This window comes from Podarcis vaucheri, assembly GCF_965113315.1.
Source record: "Podarcis vaucheri genome assembly, chromosome: 3".
NCBI lineage: Eukaryota > Metazoa > Chordata > Lepidosauria > Squamata > Lacertidae > Podarcis > Podarcis vaucheri.
In genome coordinates this window covers 12,568,556-12,586,977 of record NC_138761.1, presented here as the reverse complement: position 1 = coordinate 12,586,977, position 18,422 = coordinate 12,568,556, and the positions used below count along the sequence as shown (strand labels likewise).

General features: G+C 44.9%; 1 protein-coding gene across 2 annotated transcripts in view; it reads right to left on the bottom strand.

Annotated features, from left to right (window-relative positions):
* PNPT1 (polyribonucleotide nucleotidyltransferase 1) overlaps positions 1-17,861 on the bottom strand; it is a 39,288-nt gene extending 21,427 nt beyond the window's left edge. The window contains exons 1-12 of one of the 2 annotated variants that reach the window (XM_082217505.1): positions 17,651-17,861; positions 15,931-15,991; positions 15,689-15,763; positions 15,348-15,453; positions 14,820-14,869; positions 13,060-13,123; positions 12,925-12,972; positions 10,374-10,487; positions 7,270-7,456; positions 3,706-3,757; positions 2,585-2,642; positions 1,266-1,362 (exon numbers count right to left, since the gene is read on the bottom strand). In XM_082217505.1, coding sequence (XP_082073631.1) covers positions 1,266-1,362; positions 2,585-2,642; positions 3,706-3,757; positions 7,270-7,456; positions 10,374-10,487; positions 12,925-12,972; positions 13,060-13,123; positions 14,820-14,869; positions 15,348-15,453; positions 15,689-15,763; positions 15,931-15,991; positions 17,651-17,838 — 1,100 coding nt within the window. In that variant the 5' untranslated portion in view covers positions 17,839-17,861. The remainder of the gene's footprint in view (positions 1-1,265; positions 1,363-2,584; positions 2,643-3,705; positions 3,758-7,269; positions 7,457-10,373; positions 10,488-12,924; positions 12,973-13,059; positions 13,124-14,819; positions 14,870-15,347; positions 15,454-15,688; positions 15,764-15,930; positions 15,992-17,650) is intronic. The other variant, XM_082217506.1, reaches the window with a different exon arrangement.
* Positions 17,862-18,422: the final 561 nt, after the last annotated feature.

Here is an 18,422-nt window from a genome sequence, read left to right as displayed (position 1 = left end):
ACAGAGGTCCTGTGGCTGGGACGGGGCGATATGGGATTGGGGGGGCAACTCCCATCTCTTGCGGGGGCGCAATTAGTGCCAGCACCGTCCGTTAAGAGTTTGGGTGTAATCTTCGACACCTCCCTTTCCATGGAGGCGCAGATTGCAGCTATAACAAAGGCGGCATTTTTCCATCTCCGCCAAGCTAAGCAGTTGGCTCCTTACCTCTCTCGCCCTGACCTAGCCACTGTGATCCACGCGACGGTCACCTCCAGACTGGATTATTGTAACTCGCTCTACGTGGGGCTGCCCTTGAGACTGACCCAGAAACTCCAGCGGGTGCAGAATGCTGCAGCGAGACTCCTTACGAGGTCTTCGCTGCGAGATCACATTCACCCGGTGCTATACCAGCTGCACTGGCTCCCGGTGGAGTACAGGATCAGGTTTAAGGTGCTGGTTTTAACCTTTAAAGCCCTATATGGCCTAGGACCCTCGTACCTACGGGACCGCCTCTCCTGGTATGCCCCACAGAGAAACCTACGGTCTTCAAATAAAAACATCTTGAAGGTCCCAGGCCACAGAGAAGTTAGGCTGGCCTCAACTAGAGCCAGGGCTTTTTCGGCTGTGGCTCCGATCTGGTGGAACACTCTGTCACAAGAGACCAGGGCCCTGCGGGACTTGACATCCTTCCGCAGGGCCTGCAAGACAGAGCTGTTCCACCAGGCCTTTGGCCAGGGCACAGCCTGACTCCCTCCCTCGGCAATCTTCGCAGAGCTCTGGCCCAATGGTTGCTAGTGGCTTGAATTAATTAATTTTTATAATGAATGATTTTAGAATGTTGTTTATGTTGTACCTTTGTACTGTTTTATTGTTGTTAGCCGCCCTGAGCCCGGCTTCGGCTGGGGAGGGCGGGATATAAATAAAATTTATTATTATTATTATTATAAGGGGGCTTAGCACTGAGCCTTAGCTCCTGGAATTGCCTACCACCTGAAAATTTTAGCCTTGTGCTCCCAGCATGTTGTGTGTTCACCTTTAAACCACAGTTAAGCTTAACCATGGGCTTAAAGCTATGAGAAATCAAGGCTGTGTACCACAAAGTAGGAGCATACTGATAGTTCTATGTTTGTGGGCATCGATTCCTTAAAGGAACCATGTGCAGATGGCTTGGTATGCAAGGCCACTGTAAACCGGTGCAAAGATGATACTGCTTTCGGCCTTTTAGTGTCCTTATTCTGCGGAAGAACCTGTTTTAAACACAGCGACCCGGAAAACACCATGTTTACCTCCTGTATTCATTCAGAACAAGATTTCTAAAGACTTCTTTCAAGATGACGTTAAAAGATTCCATGATTTCGTAACACTCCGCTTCCGGGAACTTTTCTAGATGGAAAGAAGAAAATTGAAACGAAACCTAAAACACAATGCTTATTCCCCCCAACTATATGACTAGAAGGGAAGTAAAAGGAATTTGTGACAGTAGGTGTCACAACTTGCTTTAAATTTTCAGTTAAGAAGAAGAGGAGTTTAGATTTGATATCCCGCCTTTCACTCCCCTTAAGGAGTCTCAAAGCGGTTAACATTCTCCTTTCCCTTCCTCCCCCACAACAAACACTCTGTGAGGTGAGTGAGGCTGAGAGACTTCAGAGAAGCGTGACTAGCCCAAGGTCACCCAACAGCTGCATGTGGAGGAGCGGAGACTCGAACCCGGTTCACCTGATTACGAGTCCACCACTCTTAACCACTAGGGGAATGGCTGGGGCATAAGATGAGGACAAAAAGCTGGAGCTGACACACTGGTTATCCTCAGTGCTGTCATGGGACAGTAGTGGGGCTCAGTCCCTCTCCTGAAATGCCGCCCCTCACCTACAGGGATCCTGCTGGTGACACCACTGTCCACCTGCATGTTTGGTGGGCAGAATGGTGAGCTCTGCACCAGTGGAGTGAAGCTGGCATGAGCCCATGGGCAGGGACACATCCGCATAATACGCGCGCGCGCGCGCGCACACACACACACACACCTTGGCACAAAGCGGGTTTGGATTACAGTGTCTGGCTGGTTTCTGTCTCTTTTCATTAAGCAGGTACACAGTACACAGCCCAACACTAGCCAAGAGTATTCTCAGTGCCTTTGGAGGTCAGAATGGAAGACTGGTCTGGGGTGGGGGGTACATGCTTCTGTCTTCAGCATCTTCATCTTCAACATCCACAACAGGGAGGACTATAGCATAGGCTTAGTTATCATGGGTGCAATTCAGCCCAGATACATGTTTATCTCTTCGAATCGCAAAGCAGGGGTACATACGACCCAATGCTCCTCATTAAAAATCCAATCCAGCCTCCCACCCCACTGGATGTCAATCTGGTTTTCAATTTGCAGAGAATGTTAAGAAATGAGGCAAGAAGCATTTGGTCATGTGACACCCCCCCATCATAAGTGGTACAGCCCCGACGCAGCTTCACCATCTGAGTAAGAACCAGGCTGCTGCAAATATCCCCAAGTCCATGAAAAAATGTTTGACTGCCGAACACAGAACTGTAAGACAAACCCTGGCAAAGTAAAACATTTTAGAACATAGTATAGTCAATTAAGAGAGTGTCTGACCTTTCAGCTGCTCTTCTGTTTCAAGTCTGATTTTGTTAATTGCTTCATCTCTTGAGATCTAGGATGTAAGATATCCATTGACACATTCTGAATTTTATTAAGATGAGCTATAGAATCTCTTGCGCATCCTACGCTTGGGAGCTAACGTACATCAGCACGCAGAGGCCACAGAAAGACACTTCCCTAGAGAGTCACGCCACTCAGCAGATGTGATCATAGAATTGTAACATTGGAAGGGACCCCGAGGGTTACCTGGCCCAACTCCAGGTAATGTAGGAACCTCAACTCGATCATACATAACAGATGACCATCCAAACTCTGCTTATGTATGATCTAGCTGGAAACCTGAAAAAGCTTTTCTCCCAATGCATGCAATTTCTCCATGCTGGCACCACCGATGGAGAACACTTTTAATTCCCACCATATGCAGGCGGTTACCATTTTATGCTGGCCCTCAAACTTAAAGGTAAAGGTAAAGGGACCCCTGACCATTAGGTCCAGTCGTGGCCGACTCTGGGGTTGTGGCGCTCATCTCGCTTTATTGGCCAAGGGAGCCGGCGTACAGCTTCTGGGTCATGTGGCCAGCATGACTAAGCAGCTTCTGACGAACCAGAGCAGCGCACGGAAACGCCGTTTACCTTCCTGCCGGAGTGGTACCTATTTATCTACTTGCACTTTGACGTGCTTTCGAACTGCTAGGTTGGCAGGAGCAGGGACCGAGCAACGGGAGCTCACCACGTCACGGGGATTCGAACCGCCAACCTTCTGATCGGCAAGTCCTAGGCACTGTGGTTTAACCCACAGCACCACCCGCGTCCCTGGCCCTCAAACCTAGGAAGGAATAAAGCAGCAGAAGGCTTCTGGAGATACACTTCTTGTTCTTTGGATCGGGATGGGAGGGCACTGTGGTGCCGAAGAGAGCAAGCCAATTGAGGCTACAGTAAGTGGGTGGGCAGAAGGGTTCTTTGCATTGTCATTTACATTTCATCTAACAAGAGGAACAAATTCAGAGCAGAATACCTAGACAGTAGTGTGCGCATCTCTTTAAACTGGCTGAAGCCAAACAGCGAAAACCCGCCTGGTTCAGGCGCAATTTAAGCAAAATGAATTTAAATACTCACTTTATCATGCGTGAAGTCGGAAAACACAGCAGTGATCTTTCCAGATGCAAGGCTTCAAGCACGGGAAGGTGGGGGAGAAAAGAGAAAGACGAAAAATTATAACCAAATCATACAGTGGTACCTCGGGTTACAGGCGCTTCAGGTTACAGACTCCGCTAACCCAGAAATAGTACCTCGGGTTAAGAACTCTGCTTCAGGACAAGAACAGAAATCGCGCGGTGGCGGCCTAGTGGTGGCGGGAGGCCCCATTAGCTAAAGTGGTGCTTCAGGTTAAGAACAGTTTCAGGTTAAGAACGGACCTCCAGAACTAATTAGGAGCTTAACCCGAGGTACCACTGTATCTGAATGCCAAACTGGTTGATCCCCATGACATTTAAAGCAGCAACACAGGGCAAGCAGAGAAAATAACAGGTGCTATACATAAATCCTAGCCAGACAGCCGAAGGCCCGAGTGACAGTTCTTCTCTGGTACCTCATATATTCTGTCTCCAGAAGGATCCCAATCTGCCTTGAAGCAGACCGCAAAAATCAAACAGCTGTGCCAAGAAGATGAAAAGAAGCATAACCGCAACACATTTTGCCCACCTGAGTCCCACATGTTAGAGGCCTCTCAAGCAAAGAGAAGCCTTGCCATTTCCATCAGTTAAATAGTGAGGAAGCTTACCCTTTCTGCTTCATCCTATGAACCGCTATAGAGAAAACTAGAGCAGAATAGTGGGCACCAGACCACTACAACACCGCTGCTCTTGTTTTAAATACAGTGGTACCTCGGGTTAAGTACTTAATTCTTCCGGAGGTCCCTTCTTAACCTGAAACTGTTCTTAACCTGAAGCACCACTTTAGCTGATGGGGCTTCCTGCTGCCGCCGGAGCACAATTTCTGTTCTCATCCTGAAGCAAAGTTCTTAACCTGAAGCACTATTTCTGGGTTAGCGGAGTCTGTAACCTGAAGCGCATGTAACCTGAGGTACCACTGTAATGCTGTCAGGGCACAAGGTATTTTATAGAGCAATGCCAGTCAAAGGCTGGCACCTCTTCAGAGCAACCCCCAATCTTAGGTTGATGTTGGGGGTGGAAGCGGCAGTATAATCCCCTCCCCATTCCAACAGTCAATCACTCAATGAAGATGTTTAGCTGTCATTAGGCTGTTTTGGGTGGGTGTGTCTCTTTCCACCCTAAATATTTTATTGTACTTCTGCAAACCTCAGTTCAATATTACCTCCTCCTCTTACACATGGCTGTTGCTGTTTTGGCTGCATAAGCAACAACACTCACAAGGACTGAGTGGCAATTAGATCTAGAACAATACACAGTCCTAACGCAATACACAAAGTCAGCATGCGATGCGACCCTGAAGACTGCCAACATGACGTCTTAGCCACTCGGAACACAATGGAACTGCAGCCAAATTGCAACAGTGCTGTAATTACTTCGGCAAAAGCTGTTGTGCCCATGCTGAAGATGGGAAGGTTGAGGCCGAGAGGGAATTACTTGTCTAAGGCCAGCACCTGGTTTTCTACAGCACAGGTGAAATTTACAATAAGAATTTCCAGCTTATTCTTTTTACTGGGGCACTAGCTTTCCAATCTGTACAGTGGAAAGAACGATTGAATGCTGTTGCAGACAGTTATGAAAGAAAGCCAATTTGTCATGAAGCAACAGAAGAAAGAGCACCCCACCAGAAAACGTAAGATAAGACCGCTATAAGGCAGGCTTCCTCAGCCTCGGCCCTCCAGATGTTTTTGGCCTACAACTCCCATGATCCCTAGCTAGCAGGCCCAGTGGTCAGGGATGATGGGAATTGTAGTCTCAAAACATCTGGAGGGCCAAGGTTGAGGAAGCCTGGCTATAAGGTGTCTCATGGCTGAGACTATGTTTCACTTTATAGATCTAAAAAGTACAATTGCTTTAAAGAAGAAGAAAAAGCCTCACTCAGCGTAGGTCAGATTTTTGCTTCTATTCCTTATGCCTTTTCAACCCCTGCCATGTATTTGGGTGTTCCGATTCGTTACTCAATTTATCTTCAATCCTCACTTTGATGCAAAGATGTTGGACAGACTCCAGCACTTCGCAGCCTCTCTGTTCAAGGCAGATTCCCAAAATATTGCTCAGGGTGGTTGTGAAGAAGAGGGTGGAAGTTCAAGCTGATTCAATAGCAGGTTTCCTCCAGACTACATGCATATGAAAACACCACTCTTGCTCTCTTCAGTTATTGGACCACATGTGCCAAGTGAAATACAGTGGTACCTTAGGATGCGAACAGGATCTGTTCCAGAGCCCTGTTCGCATCCTGAAGCAAACGCAACCTGCATCTGCGCGTGCTGCGATTTGCTGCATCTGCGCATGACGTCATTTTGAGCGTTTGAGCGTCTGCGCATGTGCGAGCGGCGAAACCCGGAAGTAATGCGTTCTGTTACTTCTGGGTCGCTGCGGAGTGCAACCCGAAAACGCTCAACCCGAAGCTACTTTAACCTGAGGTATGACTGTACGCAGCTTGACACAAATAATTTTTTCCCTTAAAAAGAAAAAAAGGGCTTCTTCTTTAATTAAAATAAACCATGGGGCAAGAATTATTCATAATTCATAAAATACAGTCCAACTGCCTTTACAGAGACGGTGAACTAAGAAGTTGCTTTCACTTAATGCTGATATTTTTTAATACAACCCACTTTAAGCCCCAGTGGCAGTTGGGGGGGGGGAGAGAACACTTTTTTTAAAAAAGGAAATTTGTGTGCCTTGTTATCCTGGCGGCCAGCTCTGTCCAGTTTTCGTGTCCAGAGACAGAAGGCAACATCAGCAGCTGGGCGGACAGGGGCCAAATAGATCAAAAGATTTTGCCAGCTACAAAACTGAAAATTTCCCAAGATGAAAAGCACCACCGTCATTGCTGAGCAGTATTTTGTGAGACACTGTTTTGTCAGCAGTGCTAGCTAAGGACAAGGATGGTGGGAAGCACACAGTGAAAAGGTTTTAACATTCTGTTCAGATCCCTTGCTCTGCTCTGCCTGTTGCGTTCCCAAAAGCAGAGATGGGTAGCTTGCAAGCCCAGTGGTCAGGAATGATGGTGTTGGGAAAAAGCATCACACAGAAGGTCACAGGTTGTCTATCCCTGGGTCCTTGCGGAGGAGGGGCAGTCCTAAAAACGAAATATTGCATATCCCTCCATATCCCAAACCAAACTGTTTTTTTCTTCCACAGCTTCAGAATTTCAGGGAATTTCACATTCACCAAGGATTAAGCAAGCCTATTTTTACCAGCACAATTTAGGCTCCTACGTACAAAGGAGGATCAGTAAAGAAAGGCAATTACTAACACAAATATAATTAGTAAAGGGTACCAAACGGAAGAGAAAGTGATCAAGAGCTGGGCTCTTATTTAGCATATGAGTGGAACAGTTTTAATATATCCTTTTCTTTCCATATCATAGCAGCTTGTGTTGTGTTTTGAAGGTGGATGAAAATTTACGTAGGTGTATTTTAGATTTTTAAAATAAGGAAACCCTAAATTCAGCTACTATATCTGCAGTTGCAGCCCACGTAGCCCAGAAAACCTTTTGTGTACTTACTGCTTTGCACATTCCACGATCTGCTCAGGAGCAGTGAATAGCTTCGGCACGGTTCTCTTGGCAACGCCCTGTTCCTTTGCCAGCTGTTGTATGCCTTGAATTATTTGTTGGGTGTGCTTCACGCCCACTTTGATAGCATGGCAAAAGTCCTGCTGCAATACGTTCTCGGCAGCAGCTTCCAGCATCACTATTTATTCAAATTCAGAGATGGGAAAGTCAGTCACAGCTGTCTTTGACTGATACGTTTCAGCTATCAACCAATATTCACAGAGATAGCCAAATGGTCAGTGTGGATTTTGAAAACAGAAGCTAACAACTTAACCTGCACTCTCGCAATGCAGGTCATTTCATTATGACATTGATCCTGACAAAGTAGAAACAGTAAGCCATGAGACATCACATACAGTCGTTTTAATGCAACAGCCTGTTGGATCAGACCGGTGGTCCATCTAGTCCACCATCCTGTTCTCACAGGGGCCAACCAGATGCCTGTGGAAAGCCTGAAAGCAGGAACTGAGCCCAACAGCAGTCTCCCCTCCTGAGCTTTCCAGCAACTGGCAACCACAGGGGAGACAGATCATAGCCGTTGTAGCCTTATCTTCCATGCTTAGCTTTCCGCAGGGCCTGCAAGACAGAACTATTCCGCCTGGCCTTTCATTTGGACTCAGTCTGACCCCTATGTTTCCCTTCCCTTATGGTCCTGATTTATCGGCTACTTTTAAAATGGGGCTGCATTTTAAATTGCATTTTAACCTGTATTTTAAATTGGGTTTTTTTCTTTTTCTTTCCCCCCTATTATGTTTTTACTGTGATTTTATTGGTGTTAGCCGCCCTGAGCCTGGCTCTGACCAGGGAGGGCGGGTATAAATAAATTTTATTAATAATGATAATAATGATAATAATAATAATTATATTTTAAAGTCATCCAGGCTGGTGGCAATCACTGCTAGGGCTGGGCGATATATCAATATATTGTCCAAAACTGGTTTGACGTCCATATTGTGATATCAGATCCAGTTTCATAATTCTTGATCTGGCAATGTATCTTGAATCGTGTGTTTGTGCGTGCACGCGCTATGCAAAAAAAACAGAATGTGGGGGAAACTGTGAAGCCAGGCAATGCTTCTCTCGATTCCTACATTCCCTGCTAACTCTGCCGGCTCAGCTCTCCCGACTCCTGCAGAGGGAAGCGAATCACTGGCAAAAATCACGATGCGGGGAAAAACGTGAAGCCAGCCAATGCCTCTACATAGCTCCATCCTTATTCCAACCACCATGATATATCAGTATATCACGATGCTTTGCTGGTGATATATCACAATGTTGAAAACCAGATATTGCCAAGCCCTAAACATTGCTTCTCCCAGGAGCAAATGTTATAGTTTAACCATGTGCTGTGTGAAGAAGTATTTTCTTTTGTCTATCCTGAATCTTCCAACACTCAGCTTCATTAGATGTTGCCAAGTTCTAGCTCTGCGAGTGAGAAAAACATTTCTCTATTCATTTTCTCCTTACCATGTGTAATTTTATACTTCTATCATGTTTCCTCTTAATCGTCCTTTTTCTAAGAAGTCTCAAATCTTCATAGGGGAGTTACTCTATTCCCTCGATCATTTTGTTTACCCTTTTCCAACTCTACAATGTCCTTTTTGAGGTCAGGCAGCCAGAAATGTACACGGTTTTCCAAGTGTGGTTGCATCATTGATTCAAAGAAATCCTACCTACAAAGTTTCAGCCCAATTGATAAATTTAGTGAATGACCTCAAAACTGAGGAATCAGGAAACCACTTAAGTTTAGAACTGGTTCATACACATCAAAGTCCTTCAACACATCTCTCAGCCCCTCAATGTTCAATGCAAGAACCAGGAATTATTGCACCTGAAGTTATCTAAAGTGATACATGAAGTCTAACTGCAGTGTTTTGATCTGTAGTTGCTGACTCACACATGCTAGTCATCAAGTGATGAATATGTGTATGTGAACCAGTCCTTGGAGAGGGTCGCACACAGGTTTTCGAATGAGCCTTCCATCTAAGCCTTCTCTCGGTGCTGCCACTCTCACAGGCAGGTTTGGCAGGGATGCAGTAGAGGGCCTTCTTGATGGCTGCTCCCAGACTTTGGAACCCCCTTCCTAGAGAGGTTAGGCTGGCTCCCTCCTTGCTGTCCTTCTGATGGCAGGTGAAGACTTTCTGGTTCCAGCAGGCTTTTGGGAACCGACAGTTTTTAAGGAAAGGGCTGGTGCTGTGATATTCTATTAATACAGTGGTGCCTCGCAAGACAAAAAGAATCCGTTCTGTGATTCTCTTCGTCTAGCAGTTTTTTTTGTCTTGCGAAGCAAGCCCATTGACGGATTAGAGGATTAGCGCCATTAGCGGCTTTTAGCAGCTTATCAGCTTATCGTATCAGCTGATAAGCGGCTTAGCGGCTTAGAAAAAGGGGGGGGAGGAAAAAAACCCCCGCAGGAACTCGCAAGACATTTTCATCTTGCAAAGCAAGCCCATAGGAGATTCGTTTTGCGAAGCACCTCCAAAACGGAAAACTCTTTCGTCTAGCGAGTTTTCCGTCTTGCGAGGCATTCGTCTTGCGGGGCACCACTGTATTTTGCTATTTTTAAGTACAGTGGTACCTCTAGTTACGAACTTAACTCATTCCGGAGGTCCATTCTTAACCTGAAATTGCTCTGAACTAGAGGCGTGCTTTCGCTAATGGGGCCTCTTGCTGCCACTGCACCGCCGGCACACAATTTCCGTTCTCATCCTGGGGCAAAGTTCTCAACTCGAGGTAACTCTTCCAGGCTAGCGGAGTTTGTAACCTGAAGCATTTGTAACCTGAGGTGTTTGTAACTTGAAGTACCACTGTACTGATTTTTTTCCTGTTCTTACTAACAGCTAAGCACAGGTGGGGGGAAAAAACAGTCCTTAAAATTTTTAGCTGTAAGCTGCCTTAAGTCCCTTTTAGGGAAAAAGGTGGAATATAAATAAATGGGATACCAGTAATAACAATAATCATAAGGCTGACACCTGCTTAGCTTTAAAATAGCATAAAATGGCTTCATACCATACTCTGGCCATTTTACTAGTAAATAATCCATTTGAATCACTTACCAATTTGGCTACGAGGGGCTCCAGAGACCACTAAATCCAAAGTGCTGGACGACATTTCTTTTCGTGTGGGATTCACAACAACTTCGCCGTCAATCAGTCCTACCCTCACAGCACCTGAGAAGATACTCCATAAATTAAGATATTCCGTCAGTTAGCTTTTTGCAACTAAGGCAACACTAGCTTGTGAGATTACTTTTCAGATGTGCTTTTAACACGGAAAAGCTAATGCGGTTTGGGAGAACTGCGTAGGGCTTGACAATTGATTAATTCAAGAGATTTTACTGTCACACACGAGTATTTCAGCAGCTGCACCACTAAGAGAGCTGCCTACCCTTAGTTTGCCTGTACTGGACACAACTGATGAGGATTTAGCTCTGTTCAAACAAGTACAATACAACTTGGTCCATCTGTGCTTTGACAGCAGGCAAACTCTGCTCTATGTAGTACATAGTAGGTGGTGAACTGAGGGACTAGTTCCCAGGGGACAATTTAGCAGCCCCCTCCCTTGCTGCACAGCAAACTGCAATGAGTTCCTAAAGCAATTTTTTATACAGCAAGGAGAGGTTGGACAGCTGTTCAAGTAAAGACGAAGCAGAACTCCATTGGGCAGATGAAATTAATGGACTATGCAGAATTGAACAAAATGGCAGGAAGGATTCGAAACCTGCGGGACCAGAGATTTACAGAAGATTGGAAGAAGTATATGAATTACTTGAAGAGCAACTGTAATCAACAAATTACGCTAGTAGGACTACAAGACGTTTTGTAAGGAGAAATATACAAAGTGTTACAAAGTAGAAAAAGATAGAGATATTGGTTATGAGTTTGAAATGTAATAGGGAAGATAAGAAATGCATACTGAGAGATTAGATTGGAAAATTTTCAGACAGGATTGATGGAAGTCAAAAATTTGAATAAGATGTAAAAGTATGTTTAATTACTGTTGAAAATGATATGTTAAAAGAAGAAGAAGAGTTTGGATTTGATATCCTGCCTTTCACTCCCCTTCAGGAGTCTCAAAGCGGCTAACATTCTCCTTTCCCTTCCTCCCCCACAACAAACACTCTGTGAGGTGAGTGGGGCTGAGAGACTTCAGAGAAGTGTGACTGGCCCAAGGTCACCCAGCACCTGCATGTGGAGGAGCGGAGACGCGAACCCGGTTCCCCAGATTACGTGACTACCGCTCTTAACCACTGCACCACACTGGCTCTCAGTATGTAATAAAATATAAAAAATTATATTAAAAAGAAGAAGAAGCAGAACTCCACTGTGCTGAAGGACAGGAGCAAATCACTACACAGGTTGCACAGACTGAATGTTAATTCACTGCTGGCACAGATCTGTCAAAAAACCCCAACAGGACAAGAGCCCAGAGGAACCAAACAGAAAGCCATGAAAGATGTGCAAGAGGGAATAAAGTGGGCCCTGAAAAATCTGGCCACAGTATTACACTTTATTATGCTCCTCAGCAAGTACTGAACTGGCCCTGAGTCCAGAGTGACTGGACAAAAAAGGGAAGACAGAATGATGGGAGGTATCATTACCTGGCCTATTCAAGTCTTTAAGGGACCCTGCTCACATGTGATCTGTCTATTTATATGTATGGGCGTTTTGCTGTACAAGTGAATCAGGTTTATATTGTTTGCAGCTAATGTCTGTGTGCTACTTGTTTTCAAATAAAGCTTTAATTGCCAATAGCTATGCAACAATAAAGACCGTCTACTTTGGAAGTGGCCAATCTTGCAGCTACAAGGATGCTCTTACAAGACTGAAGCAAGACTAATCTAGATAGAACGTTAATAAACCAGCTCAGAGGCAGAACATCTCTTGAGGAGTTCCAAATATTCATTACAGGGGTGAAAACTTGAATAATATGGGGGGGGAGGTAAGTCCACCCCACATCATCGATCACAAGACGCATACAAGCACACCATTTGAATGGCAATGCTCATCAACGGGGGTGGGGGGTGGGCTGGCCCCCTCAAATATTTTACTGAGTGTTTCTGTGTGTGAAGGGACCTTGGGCCCTAGCAACTGGCTCTTATGATTCATTACAAGTTTTATTTACCCATTCTTTTATACAGTGGGCGCTTGGGTTGTGAACGTGATCCGTGCGGGATGCACGTTCGCAACCTGTGTCTGCACATGTGCGGGTTGCGATTTGGCGCTTCTGCGCATGCGCAAAGTGCGATTTGGCGCTTCTGCCAAAACCTGGAAGTAACCCATTCTGGTACTTCCGGGTTTCGGCAGTCCACAACCCGAAAAAACAGAACCTGAAGCGGATGCAACATGAGGTATGACTGTACAGTATATGCTCTGATATATTCAATGTATCAATGACTTCAAATGTATCAATGTCTACTTAAAATCCATGGGGGGGGGACACAATGTAATCTAGCCTCTAAAGATTTCTAGCCTTCATGGTGCCTGGATTTTTTCTTCTTCTTAACTTTACAGCTTCAAACTGGTGAGGTTTGCTTTCATTTCTCATAAACTTGTGCCATGCGTTTTCAAACCAATGTCAAATTAAAGTTAATGTATCTTTACTCACCAATGGGACCGTTCCATGGAATATCCGACAAAGCAAGGGCTGCGGAAGCTAAAAGCAATTGAGATGCATTACTTGAAAACTCTTTATACCGTTTTGCGAAGACTAACTAGTCTTATTTACAAAAAATGTTTTTACCTCCATTGATGGCCAGCACCGCAGGATCGTTGACACCATCTACAGCCAAAAGATTACAAAGGATCTGGGGAAATAAAAAGAAAAGTTGATGCATGATTTCATGTAGCAGCCCTGTTCATGTATATGGAGGTACCGGGATTACTCTGGAGTGCGGCTATGTCTTTAGCTCAGTCTCCAATGAGGCATCTCCCAAAGATGCGTTCTTTGTGGTTATCTAAATTCCAACAGGTAAGCTCCTACCCGCAACTGGGCACACGGTTGCCCTGAAGTTGCACGTTTAGGTTTCTTTTCAAAAAGCTCAAGGCAAAGTACAGCTGCTTAAGGAAGGAGACAAAACCTCAGGGGCAGGGGGGGGGGGAGAAAAGCTCAGCCACACTCTAAACAGACCCTATATCCAAGCAGCACACAAAGGCTAGTATTATTCAAGGTGTTGGGTGACAATCAAAGTTTGTCATATTCAGAGTAGAACAAATTAAATCAATGGAGTTAAAATACTTAAATGTGGTCTACTCATAGAGTACAACTTAGCTGGGTATTTCCCGTTATAGACTCTGCACTTATGGAAGTTGAATAAATAAATTTATCTGCAAATATAAAGGTCATTGCTAACGTTTAGGTAAGGACTACAGTGGTGCCCTGCAAGACGAATGCCTCGCAAGACGGAAAACTCGCTAGACGAAAGAGTTTTCCGTTTTGGAGGTGCTTCGCAAAACTAATCTCCTATGGGCTTGCTTCGCAAGACGAAAATGTCTTGCGAGTTCCTGCGGGTTTTTTCCCTCCCCCCTTTTTCTAAGCCGCTAAGCTGCTTATCAGCTGATACGATAAGCCGATAAGCCGCTAATCCGTCAATGGGCTTGCTTTGCAAGACGAAAAAACCGCTAGACGAAGAGAATCACAGAACGGATTCTTTTCGTCTTGCGAGGCACCACTGTATCGCCTTACATGTGTTCTTCCACACACACTCATGTTTTGGATTTGCCCTCCCAACAAAGATGTGTCAGGAAGACCATCTTTATGTTCTTTTAATTCCCCAATGAAAAATTGTTCATTTAAAAAACAAAAAAACAGAGGTTCCTATCTGTCAGGTTTTCCCAGCGTACTGTGGGGTTGATTCCCCTTAATGCCCTGCTGATTATTTATTATTGCTGCTTGCTTTTTGGATTGTTAAAGTTTTGTTGCCCAATAGTGATGTTATTCATTTTTGCCTTATTTAAAAATTTAGGAGAGGGATTTTTCCAGAGCCAAAGTTTTAAGATATTTCATTTAATAAATACCTTTTGGGTCCCCTATGTTTCTCATCAATTATTTTCTAATCTACTATAGAAAGAGAAGACAACTGACTATTTCAAGAGTGCGGCCTCTCACAGGGAGGCTAACTGGACCCACAGCATCCCTTCCATGTACAGGGCTCCTTCCATTCATGGAAAACACTGAGACCCACCAAAGTCTTCTGTTGGAGGAAGCAAGGTAAGGCGGGTGACATTTCCTATCTCATGCAGCCCCTAACACCCCCTCCCCCACTGCTTAGGGAGTTTTCCATGGGGGCCAGAGAGATGGAGGAATTGGCAAAGATTGCCTTCCTTTCTTCCTCCAGCGGGAGGATCTCATGAATGAAGTTCTTTTAACACTGGATCCAACCCAGAGTGATATTTCCCACATTTCTTTAGTAGCAACATACAAAGCGGCTATTTAATAGTGGTATCGCACTAACATCACACTAGGAACTAAGCTAGAAGTAAGAAGTGATCGAAGTAACTTACCTGTGTATCATAATAGTAGCCTGCTGGAAAGAGTGGTCTAATGGACCGATCTGTAAAACAGTATTAAATATTTAAGGTCATCTCTCTCTCTCTCTCTCAATGTCTAATTGTTTTCACAAGCTATTCACACTGCAGCAGATGGGGACATAAAACCAGTTAAGCCAATCCCCTGATGCAAAGTAGGACTGTCTCCCAAAGACCATCTCCTGCGATCCAGGCAAACATGAAGATCGTATCCAGGCAAGAAATTAGTATCATTAGTTTCCATGGAAGAAATGCATGCAAGGCTCAATTACCTTGGAAGCCAGTCCACTGATATCAATCAGATTTGCATCCCAGTTAGAATGCTTAGGATCAGGTTTATGTCATCCCAAGGTAAGTAGCACTTAAGGCACACTTTCCCCTAAATATATTAAGAAACTACTGCATCATGGGGAAAGCCTTTAAAAACAAAGTCCCCCTATTCAAATTTCCAAGAAATTATTGGAATAGTTATAATAGAACACAGCTCAGACTTATAGTACATACCTATTACTCTGCTTGTAAGAATTTCTTTATCGGTAGAGCTCAGTTCTCTTCTCAGATAATTGGTAGGAATTCTTCCTGCTGCAGCAGCTTTTTGTCGATAGTCAACCTTACATAAGAGACAATATTACTGTTCCCTTTTATTTTATTAAGCATAGGACACTGTAGAAAATCACAAGATACCAATCCAGTTTATCTGATTCACCCAGACCAATAAAATAATTTTATAGGCGTTTGTCTAGAAATGTTTTAACTTGGTTCTTTGAAAGATATTTGCATTATAACAAACTAGTATAATTTTATGCAAAGCTATGCATTGTGTTAAATACTTCAGTGCTACTCACCACCAAAGGCATGAACTGAGATGGAGAAGGCTTCGTTTTACTGACCGCTGTCACCATCACTGATGTATCACCTAGCTTAATTTTTTTTAAAAGAGGGGGAGAAAGGTATTAGGCACACTTCTTCAGTACAGAGCAATGAGATATCAATCTCTATATCTGCTATATTTCTGGAAAGATAGGCAAAATGTATCAAACAATTGAAACATATTTCAATGGTATATGGTTATTGAATAATTTTCTACCTGTACTACAGCACATCCGTCAGCGAATCGGGCTAATTTTCCAGAAGAGATTTCTAATTTTCTGAAGAAAGGAAATTAAAGAAAAGTTTCATTATGTGAAAATTTATATTTCTCTTAGATCTGTGCGGCAAGGAGCTGCATTATTCAGCTGACAGGCAAACACACCCTGCAAATGCCTGCAGCTGCTTTCATAATTTCATAATGCTGTAGGTAGAAGGTATGAAAAAATGCACTCCACACGTTTAGAAAAACTTTCATTTTACTATAAAACTGAAGCTGGTCAGCTGTGAGGGAACAGTCTCTCTGCACAAGTTTTGCTCATATTTATATACATATATATTTTGCAGATCTAACGGCAAAAATGAAATAAACATTACCAGCTCACATTAACAATTAAGAAAAGTGCTTTCGACCTTTGAACACATGTCTTATCATCAATCTTGTTTGGATGCCCATTTGTACGTTTTAAGTCAGGACTGATGTTTTTTCCCCACCTGCTCAGAAGTGACAGCAGCGTGGGAACATGTTTCTGCTTCCACCTTGATTTTTTCCCCTTTCATCTTTCCCCTACCCACATCGCAAAGTGATCCCTGCGAGTGGCAAAAAAGCTATGCGGACAAACATTAAAACTGCACCAAACTCAAGGTTGCTCCTTCTCTGGAAAAGAAATGGAAAAGTATAGTGGCGTGGTGCAGCAATAACAAAACCACAAGAACATTTGCAAAGCTAAGCGGTGTCCAGTATGGTTTCAAATATTGGATTTTGGGGGACTGACTGCACGTTGAGATTCGTTTGGACTAGGTCACCCTCTTGCCAATAAAGGTTCGTATAGTTAAAGCTATGGTTTTCCCAGTAGTGATGTATGGAAGTGAGAGCTGGACCATAAAGAAGGCTGACTGCTGAAGAATTGATGCTTTTGAATTATGGTGCTGGAGGAGACTCTTGAGAGTCCCATGGACTGCAAGAAGATCAGACCTATCCATTCTGAAGGAAATCAGCCCTGAGTGCTCACTGGAAGGACAGATCCTGAAGCTGAGGCTCCAATACTTTGGCCACCTCATGAGAAGAGAAGACTCCCTGGAAAAGACCCTGATGCTGGGAAAGATTGAGGGCACAAGGAGAAGGGGACGACAGAGGACAAGATGGTGGGACAGTGTTCTTGAAGCTACCAGCATGAGTTTGACCAAACTGCGGGAGGCAGTGGAGGACAGGAGTGCCTGGCATGCTCTGGTCACCACGACTAAACAACAACATAAGATCAAATGTTAAAAACAAATGGAATGAAGATATGCAGGAAATAATACTATGTTAAAATAAACCAGAGAAGGAGGTTGAGGGAAGTCCAAGGGTGGAGGGAAAACTCTTGAAGTAGTGAATTGTTATGATACAATATTGGAAAAATGGAAAATTAATAAAAATGATTACAAAAATAAATAAATTCCCAACTGCAGGCAGACTGTTACAACCCATCATATCTTCAAAGGAGGCCTCTTCCAACCCTGTCATTCTGTGATTCTTCACTATGCAAGGCGGTGAGGGCAAAGACACTCTGCACGTGGGCAGTGGCAACATCAAACACCCCCAGGAGTCAGGCGCGGCTTTGGGAACGGATTCCAAGGCTGAACCCTGGTAGGTTTTAAACCCTGGAGGAAAGGAAGAGGATCACACAACGCTTTTTATGCGCAGGGGAACCAGTCACCGTTGCCTCCCTACTCCTTACCTGCCCCCCACGTCCACAGACACCGCTTTGGGGCCTCCAGCAGAGCTCCACAGGCCTCGAGCCCGAGCCAGCCGCGCCAGGCGGAGGCAGCCCGGACCCCTCAGCCAGGGCTCCATGGCGCCGCTACCCCGGCAAGCGCTCGCCCTCCGCCTCAGCCACGAAAGGCAGACTGCGCTGGCGGCCGCCATGACACCACAGTCGCCCGGCAAAGCGCGACCTCCGACCCCGCACTCACTTCGCACTAAGGCGCAAGCCGATTGGCTCCCCGAGATAAAACCGCCGGCAAAAGGGGCGGAGGAAAGGGGCGGACCAATGAAAACGGAGCGGTGCCGAGGTTCGATTTCGATTCCCCGAAAGCCAAGGAGAAGCCGGCGGCAGTGCGCACGCGCCGGAGCTCGCCCCTCAGTGGCCGGCCCGATGCCGCGGTTGGGCCAATAGGAGGAGACCTAGAACGCCGGCGGTGTTTTCTGGCTCTCTCCTGTTCCTGGCAAGTGGCGCGGCGGAGCAGAGGTTCGATGCGCGTTCATTCCCGCAAAGAATTGTGGGTGCTGTAGTTTTTTTGGTTTTGAATTACAAACTTTATTGAAACGTTTTTTTGTGTGTGTGTAAATCAGTTGGGTTTCTGGCTGCTTTTTGGACTACAATTCCCATCACTCCGATCATTGGTCCTGCTAGTTGTAGTCCAGAAACAGCTGGGCACCCAAGTTTGGGAAATGCTGGAATTATCTAGTTCTGCATCTCTAAACTGTGCTGGCATCCATTTGTGTTGGGA